The sequence below is a fragment of the Natrix helvetica genome, assembly GCF_964273705.1.
Source record: "Natrix helvetica genome assembly, chromosome: 5".
NCBI lineage: Eukaryota > Metazoa > Chordata > Lepidosauria > Squamata > Natricidae > Natrix > Natrix helvetica.
In genome coordinates this window covers 52,124,767-52,145,685 of record NC_138551.1, presented here as the reverse complement: position 1 = coordinate 52,145,685, position 20,919 = coordinate 52,124,767, and the positions used below count along the sequence as shown (strand labels likewise).

Here is a 20,919-nt window from a genome sequence, read left to right as displayed (position 1 = left end):
CACCCCCACAACATGAATAAAAGTGACGATACCGCCCACCTACCAGACATCTGGAAACCAGCCCTACTCAACAAACGAGCCCCACCCACCACCCAGGCTGTTACAACACAAAACAACAATGGACACACAGCCAGCACCAATCAACCAATCATGATACAACTACATAGCCAATCAATCCACTTACTGAACAAAGCCAGCACTCCACCCCCCCCAAGATTTATAGAAAGACGGCAGCTCTGACCACGCTTTACTCACACAAACACGACCCGAATACAAGACCAGCATATATATATATATATATATATATATATATATATATATATATATATATATATATGTGTGTGTGTGTGTGTGTGTGTGTGTGTGTGTGTGTGTGTGTGTGTGTGTATGTGTGTATGTGTATGTATATATGTATATATAAATAAAATGATCCAGGAATATTTAAGATTTACCTCAAAACCAACAGTATGCTGCACTTATAGATATAAACTATATATATCTTAAACCTCCAGATTACTTGATGATGCATTTTCTCAAACAACAATCTGCTACATTCTCATTTTGCCTTGTGGAAACAGCATAGATTTTGTGTCTACAAATATAGCAATTAACATAGAGTATAATAATTATGGTCTATTAGGAAATAGAATCAAGTCTCACAAAGTACCAGTGTGTCTTATCACCTTACAGATTAGTTTGTGTTTCTCTCCAGTACTGATCTCTTGAATTATCGGGTCAAGTAGTATATGCATAAAATGGCTGGATATGGCTCTGAAGTCCATAATACCACAGGTATACACCAAAAGACCAGCACAAGAAACAGCTCTGATGCAAATGAAATTCTACCCATCCCAATTGTCCATTTCCATTCATTAGCTATATATAAATCATGATAGCTAGTAATGTTCTATCTAGATTTTTTCCAGATCTGAAATTAAACTCAATGTCACCAGCAATTTCATGTAATGCAATTCAAATCATAAAGTTAAAGTGGGATTTTGATCACTGATGAAGAGATATTAAAACAAATAACATCAGGTTTCTTTTCTATTTCTACCTAATTCATAAATGGAAAATATTCTTCCAAAAGTAAGACATTTGAGATCTGTTTATTTGTCCTGATTTTTCCATGGTAGTAAGCAAGATGGGAGAAATAGTCTAGTTTAAAGGTGCAGCTCTGGCTTCTACAGTATTGCTATTTTCACTGTATAGCTGTATATAAACAGATACCTGCCGCTGACAATGTATCCGTTAAGAATAACATTGTATCTACATTACTCTGTATTAATTTATGTTCAGAATTCCATGACCAAATGCAATCAAACAAAACAAACATTTTTCATTGTGGTGTTTCTGCTCTATTCCCCCCCCCCCAAAGAAAATGAAACACAAGGAATTATCAGAAAAAAAGGCATTATATTTGGGTTTACACCATATTTCAAACTGATTTTGGTTTCAAACAATCAAATCTGAAAGTCTATTTTATGTAACAATAAATGACCCAGACAACCGTAATTCAAGAAAAAGGGAAAGGGGAAAATAAAAAGATATGTCCATCACACAATATAGAAACCAAGGGTTGGTCTCTTCCACAGGAACACTCCGAGGAATGTTAGTTTCAGTTGTTTTTGAGTTTCTTCCCCTTCCCTTTGGTGTGGTTACTAACAAAAAGTCCATTGTTTGGTTAAAGCAAAGCAAGTCTTTTTTTTTTCCTGCAGTCTTACAGCAGCAAATTTCATCTTACCAGTAGGAAACATCCATGCACACACACACACACACACACACACACACACACTCACAGACATTGTACAGTAGCCTGTGCCGCTTTCAAGAGAGCGAAACACAGACACTCAGTTCTTTTAAGTGGTCACTTGTTAGAATCATACTAACTTTTGGACTAAGGAAAGAAAATACTGCACAGGTCTTCCATATTAATGTTGCAAATTATCCATTTGCAATTGATGTCCCCATTTGTTCAAAAAGCATCGCTGAAATCTGAAGGCACCTGAAGACAGCCCTGTTCTTTTGTATGTTTTGGTTTTGTCATTTTTAACTAGTCTGGTTGCTGGTCTGAAATTGCAAAGCCCCTGTCCTTTTGCACTGCAGCATACTAGTTGCAAGTTACGTAAAGACCAAGTACTGGAAAAGGAGAACTTCTTCAAGGAGTCTCAACTTATAGCTACACATTTGCCTTAAAAATAAAATAAAGGGCAATGTCTGAAGGCCCCTCTTGCATAAACGCTGTATTTTTGGTTACCGTTTTTGTTTTTGGAAGAAACTGGTCCTTTACCAGCTTCAAGAAGAAAACATTTATTACAGACTGTTGTAATCAAAATGCATCAGAGATGCATTCTATTGGCTAAAAGCAAAAACCGTAACAACCCATTCTTTTGGGAATTTATTTCAACTTCTCCATAGTACTACCTAAATGTATTGCCAGGGCTATCAAATGCCACAGGCTTTTGGGAAGACACCTGAATAGAGGGGTGGGGAAAATACACTAATGAGACCAGGTGGGGGCGGGTGGGGGAGGGCAGGAGAGGGATGTTAAACACTAGTACTCCTTGTTCTCAAACATTTGACGTTTCTGATCAGAAAATAAAGCGGATCCTGAAAACTTTTAAGGTGACAATCAACCAAATAAACCATCACCAAAAGCAGCAATAGGAAGTGTTTTTTTCCCTCTTTTCTCTCTATATAAATGATCACACTTTAAATCAAGTCCCTAACCAGTCAGAGGACAGAAAAGGCAATTTTAGCACAAAAGAAGAAAAGAAAAGCCTAAACACCTGCCCCCTTTTCAACAGATTTTAAATTATTCCCATAGTTACATCTGAAGAAAAAGATGAACCAATTTGGTTTTGGTTATATTTATCATTTTGTAGCTCTTCCCTTCTGATGTTCTTTTAGCTGGGAGATGTATTGGCATAAGAGTTTGGAGAGTCCTGCTCATTTATGGTATTCAGGAGCACACACACAGGTTGTCTGGAGAGGTGGTGGGGGTTGTGTTCTCCATGCTGTTCATCTGAAACACTGAAAAGCCCTTCTTCCTCATCGCCATGGGGTGGATGGCCACTGCAACTATCACAGAAGTCCATGGATCCATCATCAATGAACCCATCTAACTCCTTGAGATCATTATCATGGTGGTCCTGGTTACAGATACAGATTTCAATGCCTGAATCTCCGGTAAACCTTCGGTGTCTGCCTGGTGTCTTGTCTTTAGCATCTGAAAAAGCGCTGTTTTGATCTAAGCTTTCTGAGTTGTAATCCTTAAGCAATTCTTCCTTGCACTCTGACTCCTTGTCAGAAGTAGGTACATGGTCAGCTGCATCTTCTAATTCCACTCTGCTGCTGAAATTCCTTGGCTCACCACATGTTGCTTTGGTAATTGATCGCTCAACTGACGGACTGGAGGATTCAGAATGCCCGATGCTTGGAGAGGCAGTGCTGTCCATATTTTCATTATTGCTTTCTGCTCCTGACAGCGTGCCTGCCTGAGCTGGCTGTAGGTTTCTTGTATCTGGTGCTGTACTGCCATTGCCAGTTGGAATGCATTGCTGATGTAAGGCACTATATGGTGGGGGAGGGGTTGGAGGTCGATTCACCACTTCCTCATAGGGAGGTAGTAAATAATTTGGCAAAAATCCTAAATGGGGAGGTAGGGAGGACAAGTTACTTCCATATTTCTATATAGATGAAATCTAAATCACATTAAGACCCATTTTGTTTTATATAAGTACATTTCTAGCTATTTTATTTTTTACAAAATCTGAATTTCTTACTTCATTTAGGAAGTAGCAATTGCTTATGCAGTAACATGCAGGCAATATTCAAACCCAGAAATTCTTATAAGCAATTTAAGTGGCCTTTGATACAAGTGATGCTAAATTAATTATCTGCCCCATGACTAAACAAAATTCTGGAGAAGAAAAGGAAATATATAGATATCTTACCATCCATTATAAAATTAGAGATCCCTTTAACTACGGTACTATTTCTCAGAAATAAACTTGACATGTATATACTTTCCCTTTACTTACTTTTTCTTTTCATATTTCCTTTTCTTACCCCTTACCAAATTTAACACTGGTATCTTGCAGATATTTTGGATTATAGGTCTCATAATCTGTGCTATTATCTGGGATTTATAGTAATTGCACTGAGGAACATTGGGAATTCTCCAGTTGCTTGTTCTTGATTTACTAAATATGTCTACATTTTTTAGTAAAACACAGATAGAAAAGTGGCATCAGACACTATTACAAATACTAATAACAAGAGATCTCAGATATCTAGCTCCTTTTGCATTCTAGCGATAGGTTGCAGCTCCTTTTTATTCTATCTCCACGACACTGATGTTGTATTAGTCACAGAGGAAAAAATATAAAATACAAAAACAGCTCAGCTTTTATTACTACTACTGATTTTGTTCAGACTAATCAGCAAATATGCCTCTTGTTCCTTTTTACAGTACAGTCTGGAAAATAACTCAAAAAGGAATATAGCTTTACCATGCTTGATACAAAGTTATCTCATGGTTTTATTTTTGTGTTTGCCAGTCAGTCACCTATAGAGCTTATATTTTGCCTGTATCAATTCAAGGTTAGCCAGCTTCAACTACAACAGCCAAATTGCTAGAAAGGATAGGGCGCAGTCTCTCAGGGTATTATAAAACTGCACTCTGTCCTCATCAACCAACCTTTCTGTACCACTCCTGCCACTTTTTTTTTGGGGGGGGGGAGGATTCCCTGTTGTATTCATGTTCCCTCTCAATATAGCAATATTTTGGTCTTGGTCTTTGAAGACAGCTACTCCTTGCATGCAGTACATACGGAAATAAAATGGCAGGGTGGAGTAGTTATGAGCTTCCCGATAGGCAATCAAGTTAATTTCATGTTGCCTTTGTTGGGCCTGAAGTCTGTGTTTGGCGCGTCGGTGGTGGCAGACACAACAGCAACTCAAAATGATGATGATCGTCCATACTAGCCAGAACCCTGTGGAAAAAGAAAAAGGAGGAAGGCAAATTAAATTTTATTCAGAGTATTTCTTCTTCAGAAGAAAAGCTTTATCTATAACTACTGCATATGTGTGTAACCATTTGCAGCGAGTCTGCATCTGTCAATAGACCAACGGTCAGGAGACATAAATAGAAGCAACATGCAGAGTTATCAGGTATTTGTACATGTTTATTCCAATCAACTGTAAATAAGAGTCATCACAAAGACTTAAAATGAAGATTTGAATGAAATCTTGGGAAGCCCCCAGTTGATATCATGGAGGTCAAGTGAGAACGATTGCTTCTGACAGAAAAGTGAGCATATTTTAAGGCTCATGCCATGCCAGGTAAGATTTAAAAAAAAAGTATGAATGGGAAAGAAAGATGAAGTAACCAAGACATTAAATATATGGTGGTTATAAAAAACATTGTATCTTAGTTTTGTTAAGAAATAACAAAGTATCCTTAAGGTAGTAAAATGCTCATGATGAACAGCCAAAATTACCAGAAATTTTGTTTTCCGTTTGTAGAATTACAAGATGAAAATACCATAAAAATTCCCAATGTTTAACAGAGGGGATGGGGGCAGGGGGGAGGGAAAATATCATAGAAGGGCTATACCTAATGTTGCAAAAGAAAACCGGCTAAGTGACTTGGGCCACTCATTTTCTCTCAACCCAACTCACCTCACAGGATTGTTGTGGAGAAAATAGGAGGAGAAAGGAGTATAAGGTATGTGTGCTGCCTTGAGTTATTTAAAAAAATTATAAAGTCTATATATGTGTGCATTCGTGCAGATTTGTTTTTTTCCTTCTTATATAATGCCTGAACCTGAGGCGTGAGTACAGGTAGATTCTGAGCAAAGAAAAGTACTTTTACATTTTACATAAAAGATAATTTAGGGAAAGAAGAGTTATATAATCTTAAGAAAAATGAGAACTGTAATCGAATTGGTACATAGGATAATCTCTGGTGGCAATGCTCATTTAGTTGCTCATTTAGGGCAAAACTTTTGAGGATTGGGAAAATTACTCAGAAATCTGTGTTAATTAATTCAACTATATATATTTTTCATTGCAACTGTAGCACAAAAAATAATTTAATTTTTTTCTGTTAATTGTAAGCTCTCCCATTGCAAAACCCTAAAATGTGAGTAATCTCTTCCTTTAGATCAATAGTAGCTAGAATATGGAAAACAGTACTGGCTGGAAAAAATACATAAAATCTTAAGAAATTCATTTTGGAAACCAAAACTAATTTTGGTTTCCAGTGCTTTATTTTTTCCCCAAAGAATATCTTCTAGCTGAACAGCTTCATCTAAAAATATGCATTTCTGAGCAAAACCATGAAATGCTTGTATTCAGTATTTCTTAATAAAATATGAAGAGAAAGAGCATACTTAATTCATTGTCTTAAGGTATCATAATACAGCAACATTTCCTTTTTGAAAGATAAGGCAAATTTATGGAGAAAAAATACAACCAGAAGGCACATTTACATATCCTAAATTCAAGTCGAGGGTAGCTAATAGGAGACAAGTTTCTTTTTTGTAATATTAGCTGGCTGTGTAATTTTTCTGAACTACAGCTGAAATTTTCATTGCCTCTTATGTAAGCTTTGCTGTATTGTGACTATGCTAACAATGTAGAAAATGGTAGGATCGCCTCTCTGGTCTCCATCTTATGATATGCCTGCATATGGATTGGCAGAGCAAATAGAGCAGCTGCATTGGCTAAAGCAGAAAATTCACTTCACTGAGCCAGTGTGTCACTGGCAAACTGCAGACATGTGTGGGTTGTGTGTGGTTGTAATGCTGGCTATAGAGAGAGATTTCACACTTTTGTTTCCAAAAAATCTGCATGGGTGGTCAAGTCAAACACTCTGGTAGTTTCCCAGTAAAGCAGAAGAGGATTTTAAAAGCAGCTGATTCAGGAGGAGGTGGTGGTCGTGGGGATGTGTGTGTGTGTTGAAGTTATGAGGGAATCAGCTGCGGCTGGAGAGGTCATAAGTGGGACCATTCTTCCTGCTTTATTGTTACCCTTGCATCGCCATCAGGTTTTGACGAATAGCTGATCCTAATAAATGAATGTGTTTTTTTTTAAACTTTGTCTCGAGGCTCGTAAATGAATTAGGTCACCTCTTGGGAACTTCATAATCAATTTTTTACTTATTGGGAGGAAAATCCACCAGCCACTGCACAGCCACTAACTTGCCCTGCAGTAAATTATTAGAATACTCAGTAGTCTCATTATCAATGCAGTATATATAGCCCATTTATTTTGACACAAAAGATTATTCTAGTATACCTTAGATTATTCTATTAACTACTAGAAGAAAGCAGTAGTTTCTGTGGTGGCACCTTGGTTGCGCAGTGGTTAGAATACAGTATTGCAGGCTAATACTGCCGACTGCCAGCATTTTGATCCTGACCAACTCAAGATTGACTCAGTCATCCAACCTTCCGAGGTCGGTAAAATGAGGACCCAGATTGTTGGGGGCAATATGCTGACTTTATAAACTGGTTTTCTGAGTGGTCAACTTGCCTTGAAGAAGAAAAGCGGCACACTAAGCTTCAATTTATACCAGAAAAAAAATGTAGATGCTGTTAAAAAGATGACATCTCAAAGCTTACCTTACTCATTGGTAGGTATATGCATGTATCCACAAACCCATAATGGAATTGAAACTAACTACTTATAATGTATGGAGAATGAGGAAGAGGAAGATTATGGCAACAGAAACACCTCCCCCCCTTTTCTAGAATTGAGGTGTCTATGTCCTGCAGAATATGAAATAGAGAGCTGTTTATAGAGAGCTGATACCTGCAAGCCACAAATAAATTATATACTTAAGACCAGAGGGATATACAATTTCTAATAGAAAGCTCTACTATGGCTACAAAACTGCCAGTGTTTTATAGAAAGTCCTATACATAGATACTAGTGCAGCTTTTTCATTTCTACAGCACAGCTTCTTAACATACACTTTCTTAAAAAGTTAAATTCTGTATACTAATATAATTGATATATTCAGATAATAGGACAGAAAAATTGCATTGCATTGTTTGTACAACTTACTAGATTTTCAAATTTTAAACAATACTGCTACAAAAAGGAAATTAAAATGAAAAAGAAACTATAGAGAGTGGAGACAAGCTGGCAACATGAAATGAAATGCTATATGGGGAAGCAATAAAAACTGAAGCTTCATTCCCAGTTATTGAACAGACAGTTGAATCCATGTCTGAGTCTTCAATTTGTCTGATCGCACCAATAAGTTTCCAAATCTTTCTGTAGAACCATGGAATATATATTTGTGAAACATTAGGTAAAGGGAGTATTAATATTGCAGAAACCTGTAATACAAAAATTTGTACTTCTAGATACTGCTGAACTCCCATCCCAGAAGTCTGAACCACTTTGGTGATTTATTTTATTTTACTATTTTTATTTATTATTAAATTTATTTGCCACCATCTCATATTCGAAGCAATTTTGAGCAGCCTAATAGTGACACATACTAGGAGACATAGTTCAGCAATACCTGGAAGACTACAGATTCATCATCTCTGGTACAGATAATTAGAGACACATGTAACAGTGTCCACAGTTATCTTTTTGTTCATAGAAAGGTATTTCTTTATTAACAACTTTTAGAAACTGTGTTGACATTTTTCCTCAAAATATTTCCCTCTGGTTGGCATATGAAAATTCTAACTACTCAAACATCTATTCTATAGCAACAGATAATAAAGAGTGAAATAGAAATATATTTAAGCAGACAAAAATGTTTCTCTGATGCAAAGAATCGAAGCAAAAAGTTCACTGAGAGAAGAGCCTTTTATCCTCTACTCAGAATGGAAAAACATGTTTTCTTTTTCACTGTTCAAGAACAGGAACAGAATAGTCTGCCCAAGAGTTCATAGTAAACTTGGATAGATGCCACTGCCTTACTAGCAGCAAGCCTCAGTACAGCCAAATCAACTGCATAACAAGTAATTTCTTTATGTTCCCCAAGAAGCCTGCCTTTGCCTTCCGATTGCATAGTCTTTGACTTACAACAGTTCATTTAGTGTCCGTTCAAAGTTACAACAGCACTGAAAAATGTGACTTATGACTGTTCTTCACAGTTATGATCTTTGAAGCAGCCCCATGACCATGAGATCAAAGTTCAGATGCTTGGCATATTTATGACCGTTGCTGTATTCCAACGTCATTGATCACTTTTTTGCGGCCTCCTGACAAACAAAGTCAATGGGGAAGCCAGATTCAATTAACATCTGGGTTACTAACTTAGCAACTGCAGTGATTCACTTAACAACTGTGGCAAGGAAGCATAAAATGGGGCAAAACTCACTTAACAAATGCCTCACTTAACAACAGAAATTTGGGGCTCAATTGCTGTTGGAAGTTCAGGACTACCTGTATCTTGCTTAAATCTAACTGATTAGCTGTGATAATGAATGAAGAGCAAGTGAAGAAAGCAGGCAAAACATTTTATGCTGATTTAAGTAAGATCCTGCTCCAAGTTTATTCCCCCTCCCCCCCGCCTTTCAATCAGTCTTGACTCCTGGTGTCTGCCTGGACTGAGTCCCGACCATTTTCTTGCCAAGATTTCCGAAGTTGTTTGTCACAGCCATCTTCCTAGGTCTAAGAGAATGTAACTGCCCCAAGGTCACCCAGTTGGCATCATGCCTATGGTGGGATCAGACCACATGCCTTCCTTTTTCTAACCTGTGTTTTAACCACTACACCAAGTTGGCTTTTCAAAGTTTATCTTTAGATATTAGCTGTTAAGCTGCAAAGACTTCCTTAGACTGAATTAAATGATTACCACTTACATTCTTATCCTACAACAGTGGTCTTACCCTAAAAGATTTTATTAAAAATGTATTTAAAATGCTTACTGAAAGTTATTTACCAAACATACATAGACAAGCACATATATACATGCATAGACTTAATATAAAACAAGCTGAATAGAGCTTAAATTCTGTTCTACTGTGTTTAAAAAATGAATTTTTCATTTGAAAGAATAGAAGGAAGATAGGTTATTAAAAATATTTTGGGAGAGAAGTAATACTAATGTGGATATCATTTATTTGTAATGGGCTAGGAAAGACAATCAGTAGATTTCAGTAACACAACCTTTTACACCCAAAACACTGCTGACTCGTCAGAGAAAAACAGCTATCTAGATGGAAGAAGAATAAATCTGAAACATACACAATTCACCTATTGAATTGTGTAGGATTCAGGTTAATTCCTAAGACAGTACCTCATTTTCCTGAGAGAAAACTGTACAGAATCCCCACCAAAATGTGTAAATTGTTGCAGTTCAACAGGTGATTATTTAGCAGAACTGATCCTAAAATGGCTGCCTGACTGTTTTAAACCCTGTCCACTCTAGTTTCTAAGAACCATAGCATCCATCTCTAGCTGGACTTGTGATCTGCCCATTAGGGGAGGGGTCCCCAACCCCTGTTCGAAACTGGGCTGCGCAAGCGATGGGCAAGCATGTGTGCATGAAGCTCCAATGATGTGAGCAGCAGACAAGTGGGTGTGTGAAGTTCCCCTTGCACAAACAGTGGGCCCTTACGCTCGTGCTTGAAGCTCCATTCACATGAATAGCTTTGTGCATGAGCAATCTCTGCTCAAGCAAGTGGAGCTTCACATGTGAGCACAAGTGTTCTTTACTCATGCGAGTGAAGCTTCACGCATGAATGCAAATGCCTGCCCGTCGTGCAAATGGAGCTTCACCCACAAGTACCTTCTTTCTCACGCACTAAACTCCATTCATGTGAGAGGGGGTGCATGCCCGCTGCTCACACCAATGGAAATGTGTGTGCGTAAGCCTGCCACTCACACGGCCACACCAGGCCAAGCTGGAAAGACTGGGGACTATTGCATTAGGACATAGGGGCTCTTGCAAAGCAAAACACAGCAATGGAAATTTGAACTGGGAATATTTAAATCTGCCTTACCTACCAACTTGTAGAGGTAAGAAAGATAGCAAGAATAATGTATTATTTGTGCTCATTTTTCAAGTATTTGCTCAATAACTATTACTATCACAATCTTTAGTTTTTGAACAAATAAAACTATAATCTAGGGATAATAAAAGCTTAAATGAAAAGGACTAATAGAAACCTCAAAGGATGTATTTTAAAGAATGGACATACAGTCTTTGTTGGAGATGTAAAAAAATTAAATAAAGACCAACTGACTGACATGATGCTTGAGACATTATGGTTATATTAAACACTGGGTGTTTCTAAGAGAAATACAGTGAGAAATTGGCAAAATAGTATTATTTGTGATATTAAGCAATACATTCAAAAGATATGTGATTTTTTGTTTTTGAAAAGCAATTTCATACAATAAAGACACAATATGTCCTTTTTCCACATAGATTTATGACATTTTGTAACAATAATCATTATTTCTTTTAATTTAGGTTAAGAAAAATTGAAATATTGTTTAATATGTGATATATATGTGTTATGAACAGATGGTGTTCCCCTTTTGTTGTTTTGTTACTGTTAAGTTAGCGATTGTTATGCTTCCTATATTTCTTCCTATAAAATTTGTTAAAATGTTAAATAAACTTTAATAAAGGCAGTCAATTTTAAATCTGGAGGCATGGATCCCTTGATATGCAGCCAGAATTAGAAACTCTTTCCCACAATCTTTAAGTCAGATTCAAGCAAAAATGTTTGTTCATGGTATATGCCAACAACATGAAATCTTTTTTTTTTAAAAAAAATCATCACATGTTAAAAATCTAGTGGATTCATCATTCATGGATATCTCTGACCTGCATTTCAACTATGGACTGAACTTTAGTGTGTTGGCTCTCACTTGTTACTGACACCAAGCATCTGTTCAAAGTCTCTGCCTTACCAGTGTCCAATAAACGGGAGATATAAATATTTGGATGATACCAATGAACTCAAAAACCTTGGATGACCTCTTCCAAAATTAAACAACACAGAAAAGAGAATAAAAACTTTAGCATCTAACAGGATAATTTCCTAATAAGGAATAGAGTCATAATCTGCTGGAAGTGGCTAGCAGATATCATATTTTTCAGAGTATAAGACGCACTGGAGTATAAGACGCAGCAAGGTTTAGAAAGGGGGGGCAGTTTTTATCCCCCAAATGCCCCATTTTTCACAAAAATGCACCCGTTTCCCCCCCAAAAAGGCATGAATAGCCTTTAGGGAGCTTGCTGGGTGCTCCTGGGAGGGGGTGACGGGGCCAAAAACGAGCAAAAAACAGCCACTTTTTTGCAAAAATGGGCCCGTTTTTCTTTTTTAAAAAAGGGCATGGATAGCCTTTAGGAAGCTTAGAGTGCTCCTGGGGGCTGGGGTAAAATTGAGCAAACAATGGGCTGTTATTTGCTCATTTCTGCCCTCCCCAGCTCCCAGGAGCTCTCTAAAACTTCCTAGAGAGGTGGTTCTCAACCTGTGGGTCGGGATCCCTTTGGGGGTCGAACGACCCTTTCACAGGGGTCGCCTAAAACCATTGGAAAACACATATTTTCGATGGGCTTAGGAACTGAGACACCAATTTTGGGGGTCACTACAACATGAGGAACTGTATTAAAGGGTTGCGGCATTGGGAAGGTTGAGAACCACTGTCCTAGAAGCTATGCATGACCATTTTGGTGAAGGGGTGGGGTTTTGGGAGGAAAAAGGCTGTATTCAGTGTATAAGACGCACCCAGATTTTCAGCCTCTTTTTTGAGGGGAAAAAAGTGTGTCTTATACTCCGAAAAATATGGTAATAGAAACACTTTCAAACAGAAGTACTTAATCCTATTCTGACAGGTGATACAAAATGTTACTACAGGACGAAACTAAGGCCTATAAAAAAATGGAAAAAATAGTTATGATTTGTATTATAAAATAAATTTTAAAAACTTACACCAGAGTTCATAATAGTAATTGCAGCATTGGGACTGTCCACAGCAATGGCCTGTTTCACAACTGTAACTCTGATTGTTGATTCCTATGCAGGTTTCTTTGTCCTACAATGCAAGAAAGAAATGTGTTACTAACATAGCAATCTGATAAGTGGGGTGGCTCATTTGAGTCTCAATCCCACAAACTAAGGTTTGTGAGGCATATATTAACCCAAGGCTTAAATACCTGTCAATATTCTGGATATAGATTATGGATCACTTCTCTAGGATATCGGTAGCTTGTAACTGAGAAACATACAAAGTTAATTAATCTTTGAAAATGAAATGAAAACCTTCATTAGCTTAAGTTTCCTTGATATCATCAAATTGAATAAAAATGCTGTGTTTGAACAGAAATGTTTTTAGTTGCATTAAAATTAAGTATTTTCTATAAAAGTGGTCTCATTGCTCGTTCTCTCCGTCTCTCCTTTGTGGATATGCATGTGCAGCAGAAATGGATGGAAAGGAACTGCTAGAATTATACTCCTCTAAAGTACAGAAAGTGAACAAAAATTCTGAATGTTCCTGAAATAAGACACTGACAACTTCTGCACGCCAAAAATAAATAAATAAATAAAAATCAGTCAAGGTAGTCCTTGACTTATAACAGTTCATTTAGTGACTCTTCAAAGTTGCAATGGCAATGAAAAAATTGACTAATGACCGTTTTTCACTTAGGATCACTGCAGCATCCCATGGTCACATGATCAAAATTCAAATACTTGGCAACTGACTCATATTTATAATGGTTACAGTGTCTTCTTTTGCGACCTTCGGACAAGTAGTCAATGGGGAAGCCAGATTCACTTAACAACCATGTTACTAATTTGACAACTACAATGATTCACTTAACAACTGTGGCAAGAAAGGTTGTAAAATGCAGCAAAACTCACTTAACAAATGTCTCACTTAGCAACAAAAATTTTGGGCTGAATTGTGATTGTAACTTGAAGATTACCTGTAGTTTTGTCTAGAAAAAGTCTATATATAGTTCATTTACTACTGATTTTACTCCATGTTTTTATACTACGGTTTACATGCAGGTAACGCTTGACTTACAACCGTTCATTTAGTAACCATTCAAAGTTACAATGGCACTGAAAAAAAGACTTATGATCGCTTTTTTACACTTATGATCGCTGTAGCATCCCCATGGTCATGTGATTTACATTCAGATGGTTGACAACTACATTTATGATGATCCCGGGATCATGTGATCAACTTTTGCAAAGTTCTGACAACCAAAGTCAATGGGGAAGCCAGATTCACTTAACAACCATGTTACTAGTTTGATAATTGCAGTGAATTGTAACAAATCACACTTGCAAACTATGTGGCAACAAAAGTCATTAAATGGGGCAAAACTCACTTAAGCAACATAAATTCTGGGCTCAATTGTAGTCGTAAGTCAAGGACTGCCTTTATTTAGTTGAGATATCTAGGTGTGTCGGCAGGACAACAATTAGAACTCCTTGCCAACTGGCAAAGTATCTTCAATCTGCAATGTCTGTGACATAAGAACTTCCTCCCTGACCATGCAGGAAAGGGTGTAGCTGCTGTAGCCTAAAGTTGGATCAAACCAGGCCGTAAGCTTTATAATATGTTATAAATATGTTTTAAACTAATGCATTGGCGAGCACAAAAACATTTAAACATAATAGTTTTTTTTAACTTGATTGCCTTAATTTAGCTCAAACATTTACTGCCACAGAATCGTATTATGAAATAGTTCCTATCTACTTAGCAATACATTGCTATAGTACCAGAAGGCACTAAGTTAAATAAATAACAAAGGCAAGGTAGTGATTTGGTGTTATATTTATAGCATCATTAAATCACAGTGCCTTGGATCATAAGCAAAAAGTTCAATCTTTACAATAAAGAATGATAATGAGGAGAAAGCAAAGAGAGGAAGTGAAGTGAAGTGAAGACAGTAAGTGATGAGACAAGTAAAAGAGTTTATACAAAATGGGAACTAAAGGATTTGAAATTTAACACATCTGGAAGGCATCAAAGAAAGCTTACTAAGGAGAGGATATATAATTATGATTTGAACCAAGAATTGCTTGGCTTGTTGGTTAACCAATATGAGATACCAAACAGCATGCTTTAATTTAGCTGATAATAGAAAAATAACATTTGCGGCTATTTCTCAGAATATTGAATATGAAAGACTAAATAAATTAGCATCATCATAATTAGGAAAGATTTTAAAACATAAAACTATCTATTTTGGAAAGCATCACAGTTATCAATCAAAAGAAAAAGAAACAAACAACTTCCTGTTGAAAAAGAAATAAACAAAGACTAGAAAACCATGGGAGGATTAAAAATTAAAAAATGACATTAAACTGGACCTCTTCAAAATTTAGAGAATGAGGCAGAGTAAAAGTCTCACCTGGAACAATCCCAGAGATCCTTGACATGTTTTTGGGTAAAGCCCTTGAAATTTTATATAAACAAACATGCCAAACATTATTCTACTGTTTTTTTTTCAAATCATCAAACTGATTTTAGATCATGTAAATAAAACAATTCTGCTATTCTTAAAGAGACTAATTATATATTTAAATCAACACACAGGAATCTTAGAATTAAAGAGTTCCATCAACTCTTATTATCCCAAAAGAAGTTAGCACTCATTACAAAAAGACATCTGGCATCATTTTCAAAGTGCCAACGTCAAAGTACCAGTTTCTAAAGGGGAGGGGGATTCTTACCCATACATGGAATAGTCTCCCTGGAATCTATAACAAGCTCAAAAGTTCACAAACTTTCACTGTGTCTGAATACACACTGACATTATTTCTCATTCACAAATCACAACAGTGTGCTAAATGAGAAAAGCTTATCTCAATTTCTCTTCCAGTTACATCTTCCAGAGAATGACTGGCTTACCTGAAGGGTCGTTTTCTGGGCGCTGCGAAGGAGAGTCCAAGCATGGGTTAAATATAGCCAATCTGCCCAGGACTGAATTGAAACCTTTAGCCACGCCTCTGGTGCTGACCGGTGTAAGGTTTTTTTCAATAAAGGTGTGAAACTGTTGAGTGTTGAGAAGTCAAAGAACGAAGTCCATATAATCAATCCAAAACAATTCTGCAACTATGTCCATATGGCCAGTCTAAAAGTCTGCAACAAATAGTGGAGAAAGGGTGGGGTTGGACTCTCCTTTGCAGGGGCCAGAAAACGACCCTTCAGGTAAGCCAATGGTCATTTTTCTGGGCGCTGCGAAGGAGAGTCCAAGCATGGGACATACCCAAGCTAAATGTCACTAGGGCGGGAAACTGTCGAGTCCAGGGTCTCTCCACTGGTATGAATGTCCTGAAGGACTCGTCTCCCAAATGCCCCCTCCGCAGAAGAAAATCTGTCCAATTTGTAGTTCCGAATAAACGGAGACAAGGAAGTCCAAGTTGCCGCCCTGCAAATCTCCTCTATTGGTGCCTGGATCGCCCAGACCACCGTGATGGCGGTGCTCCTCGTAGAATGTGCGGTGATATGGCGTGGCACCGGTTTGGACTGGGGTATGTGGGAGAAGGTAATGCATGCCCGCAGCCAACACCTAATGGTAGGAGAGGAAACTTTGCGGCCTTGGGATGCAGGTTGAAAAGATACAAAGAACGATTCAGAACGTCGGAACTCAGCCATCCATTTGATGAACTTACGGATCGTCCTACGAACATCGAGTATGTGCCATCTCTTTAGGATGTTTGGGATGTGGGCAAAAATCCGGGAGGATGACCTCCTGGGCCCAGTGGAACCAGGAGTTGATCTTGGGGATAAATGCCAGGTCCAGTTGGAGGGTCACCTGTCTGGTTGTATCAGACACAAGCCCTCCCAAACCAACAGGGCTGCCAATTCCAAAATACGCCGCACGGAAGTGATGGCAATCAAAAAGGTGGTTTTAAATGTCAAATGCTTAAGACTGGCAGACTGCAGTGGTTCAAAAGGTGGTCCAATCAGGGCCCGTAACACGACATTGAGATCCCATGACGGGTACCTGTGGACGTCCGGACGCCTCAAGTTGGTTGCGCCCCGCAGGAAACTACAGATGATGGGATGACGACCAAGAAACGAATGCTCTTCTGGGGCTAGAATCATGGACAGGGCAGCCACCTGACACCTGAGTATGTTAGGCGCCAGGCCCTGGTCCAGTCCATCTTGCAAATAGTCCAATATGGAACTGTAGCCAAGGTCGCCTTCACGCCATGGGCCGTGCACCAGTTGTCGAAAGATCTCCAGGTGGCATCGTATATCCTGGTCATGGAAGGTTGTCTGGATGCTTGAATGGTGTGAATGACCTTAGTGGAGAGTCTACCCCTACTCAGGAGGTCCCTCTCAAGTGCCAGATGGCTAGTTGTAGTCACTGGGGCTCTGAATGTTGAAGCGGCCCTTGGCTGAGAGAGACCTTGTGCTGGGTAATCCGCCACGGTGGAACAATGGTCAGCGAACCAGGTCCCTCTGGGCCAGAATGGAGCCACGAGCAGGACCTCTGCTTCATCCGTCAGGATCTTCCAAATCACTCTGGGAAGAAGAGTAACGGTGGAAATGCATATAGTAGACCTGGAGGCCAGGGACAGTGAAGAGCGTTGATCCCCTCTGCTTGCGGGGTATGGAATCTGGTGAAGAACCTGGGAAGGTGTGTGTTCTCTGGGGTGGTAAATAGGGCAACTAGCGGTCGGCCGAATCTCTGCGACAGTTGGTGGAACAGGTCCGGATGCAGGTGCCACTCTGAATGGTTGATCGTGGCCCTGCTTAGCCAATCCGCCTGGATGTTGTTCACCCCCAAGATGTGCTCCGCCTCAATTGAGCACAGGTGTCTTTCTACCCACCTTCCAAGGGAGTCGGCCTCCACCATCAGGGACCTGGATCGGGTGCCCCCTTGGCGGTTTATGTGTGCCTTGGTGGCCACTTTGTCTGTGAGGATTGTCAAGTAATGCCCCTGTATACTGCTGTGGAAGTGGAGTAGAGCCATTCCCGCTGCCCTCAGCTCCAGCCAATTGATGCTGTGCTTTGCCTCGGCTGCTGACCATCTGCCCTGGGCAATTTGGTTTCAGAAGTGCGCCCCCCAGCTGAAGAGGCTGGCATCATTGGAGGGAGTGTCACACCCGAGGGGGGACCAGAATCAGTGCTGGAGAGTTGCTGTTGTTGACACGTTGATACGGCAATAGATGCCATTGGAGTTGCCGAGAATGAAGTCTTGCCCAAGGCATGATGGAGAAGCAAGATATCAGTTTGCCTAGGAGCTGGGACAACCGCACAACTGAGGCTTGACGGGCCTGCTGCACCTGTCGCACCAGGTCTCTGACGCTCACCATCTGCTCTGGAGACAGGGAAACCTGACAGCTCACAATGTCTATGATGGCACCTAGATGTTGTAACCTGGTGGCCGGCTTTAGATGACTTTTTTCCAGGTTGACTGAGAACCCATGCTTCTGTAGAATGCTCATGGTGTACTGTAGGTCTTCCACCGCTTGCTGGCGGGACGACTGGATGAGAATGTCGTCCAGATAGCACTGGAGCTGCACTGGGCGAGATCTAAGGAAGGCCGCTACCGCTGCGAGGAGCTTCGTAAACGTTCTGGGGGCGGACAGGCCAAATGGCAGGGCCCTGTTCTGGTAGTGGTGGCCTGCATAAAAGAACCTCAGGAATCTGATGCAGCCCAAGATTGACTGGAGGGACTGGATCTTGAACCTTTTGTATGCTATATGATAGTTTAGCTTTTTTAAATCTAGTATTTCCCTCCACCCCACCCCCTCGAATTCTTGGGGACCAGGAACAGAATGTGGTAAAACCCTGTCCTTTCCTGCCCTAACGGAACCGGTTCTATGGCCCTGATGTCCCTGAGGTGAAGGATCTCCTGTTCCATGAGAGCCTTCTTGACCGGACAGGAGGGAGTTGGGCACCAAATGAAGTGTTGGGATGGAGGTGAAATGAATTCTAAGGTTAGTCCTATGCAAATCATTTGCAGGACCCACTGGTCCAATATAATTCGCTCCCATTGGGCATGGAACAGCTGAAGACGCTCTCCGATGGGAACCGTCCGCTGGTAGTCACTTACAGCGTCTGAAGGGTCTGGAGCCAGACCACCCATGAAAGGGATGCTTGGATCTCATGTCCACATTCCAATGTCTAAGCCATAAGAGGTGACGGGTGGTAACATTGGACGCTAAGGCCCTAGATGCAAACTTAACGGCATTTAAGGTGGCATCAGCTGTATATTCTGTGGCCGCAATGATCTTATTTACATCCTGCCTTAACCTGTTATCCCCAGCTGCCTCAACCAAAGGAGGGATGCCCTAGAGAGGAAGGAAGCAGAGGCAGACATTTTAATCACCCAGGCTACCGCCTGATGGGTCTTGTGGCAGTCCTTCTCCGCGAGTCCTCCACCTTGAGCCCTTCTAGGACATTGGGGGGAAGCACTAAGGAGGAAATGAGTGTGGCAACCGGCGCGCCCACAGGTGGTAACTTCAATACGTCTTCCAAACTTGCATCTACTGTGTACAGCTTCCTGTCATTACCACTGGGGGTGGCCAGGGTGCCTGGCTGCACCCATTGTTTCTGCACTACATTGAGGAATAATTTGGGAATAGGCACTGAGCTTGCACTGGTTCCTCCAAGAGGCCCTCACTGTGATCTGCAGGATCCGGGGCCGTCTGAGCTGGGGAAGAAGAACCCAAGTGGGTTGAGGCTTTAGCCTTATTTAGAATACTCTTAAAGCTGGTGAGTTTAAACAAACCACAAAGGCGGGCTTGTCAGGAATGGTCCCCTCATCCCTGGAGAAATCAGGCTCAGGGTCAGGAAGAATATCCTCCTCCCAGGCGGAATCCTCACTGTCCAGTGAGGAACGGGGAGAGGAAGTATGGTGGGCCTGTGGAACGTCCTTGGATGAGGCACAGGAGCTGGTAGATCGGGACTTGTGCGGCGTTTAGTCCATTGTTGCAACCCAGCCTTAATCCCTTGGGAAATGGCCCTGGTAATGACCTCCTGCATCTCTGCTGAAAGACCAGATCTTTCAGGGGGAGATTGGTGAGAGGGTAGCTGGGGGGCAAGTGGTCCCACTAGAACCAATCCCTCCTCCACCTCTGACTGGCAGTCAAAAAGGTCAGCATGTTCGGCCAATGAAGGCCCAGGAGACCCTGCCATGGCGATTGAAGCCTCACTAAATAAATCCTGTTCTTCCCCCTCGCTCTCCTAGGGGGAATGAAGGTGAGTGGGCTGGGCTCTGGCGAAGGATCCCTCGGGACAGGCTGTGTAGAGGCCTGGTCCTGCTGTTGGGCCTTATTAAATTGCTTCTCCAGTGCCTTTTGCCAGCGGATAGCATCCTTATCTGGCCCAGTGCCCTGCTTCTTGCCCTGCCTGGAGTACGGCTTATTACCCTTAATATTATTACCCTCCTTGGCTGCCTTGCCAGCCTGTCTAGAAAAAGCCCTGCTGGTGGAGGGGCCTGGCTGATCCAACTCCTCAGAGGCCTGGTCTGCCATCCAGCTAACTGAAGGGGCTCCGATGGTATGAGGCAGGGGCTCCTTCACTCACCACCCAATGACCCTGGAGAAGGAGGCCTGAGCACTCCCTAAGCCGAGACACTGTAGGAGCAGTGGGTGAAGACTTGCTGAGGAGGAGCAGAGATGAGTTGTGGTGCGATCGGCGTATTTAAATAGACCGGCCAGCAGCAGAGGCGTGGCTAAAGGTTTCAATTCAGTCCTGGGCAGATTGGCTGTATTTAACCCATGTTTGGACTCTCCAAGCAGCGCCCAGGAAAAATCTCCTATCCTATCCCATGATAGGTCTTAAGTAGGGTTTGACTTGACAAAACTTTCTTGACCCCTCCATCTTGAAATTAGGATTCTAAACAACTAATTGTTGGTTGGTGGGCTATTTTCTTTCCTGGTGTACAAGCTACCAGGCAAATTCTACTGATAAAAAAGTTGTTGATTCCTTGATATGGTAAAGTATGTA

The 20,919-nt window shown here is 40.5% G+C and overlaps 1 protein-coding gene across 2 annotated transcripts in view; it reads right to left on the bottom strand.

Annotated features, from left to right (window-relative positions):
- Positions 1 to 1,396: 1,396 nt before the first annotated feature.
- Positions 1,397 to 20,919, bottom strand: part of WBP1L (WW domain binding protein 1 like) — a 59,395-nt gene continuing 39,872 nt past the window's right edge. For both annotated transcript variants that reach the window (XM_081953724.1, XM_081953725.1), the window contains exons 2-4: positions 12,927 to 13,029; positions 4,836 to 4,997; positions 1,397 to 3,649 (exon numbers count right to left, since the gene is read on the bottom strand). In XM_081953724.1, coding sequence (XP_081809850.1) covers positions 2,907 to 3,649; positions 4,836 to 4,997; positions 12,927 to 13,029 — 1,008 coding nt within the window. In that variant the 3' untranslated portion in view covers positions 1,397 to 2,906. The remainder of the gene's footprint in view (positions 3,650 to 4,835; positions 4,998 to 12,926; positions 13,030 to 20,919) is intronic.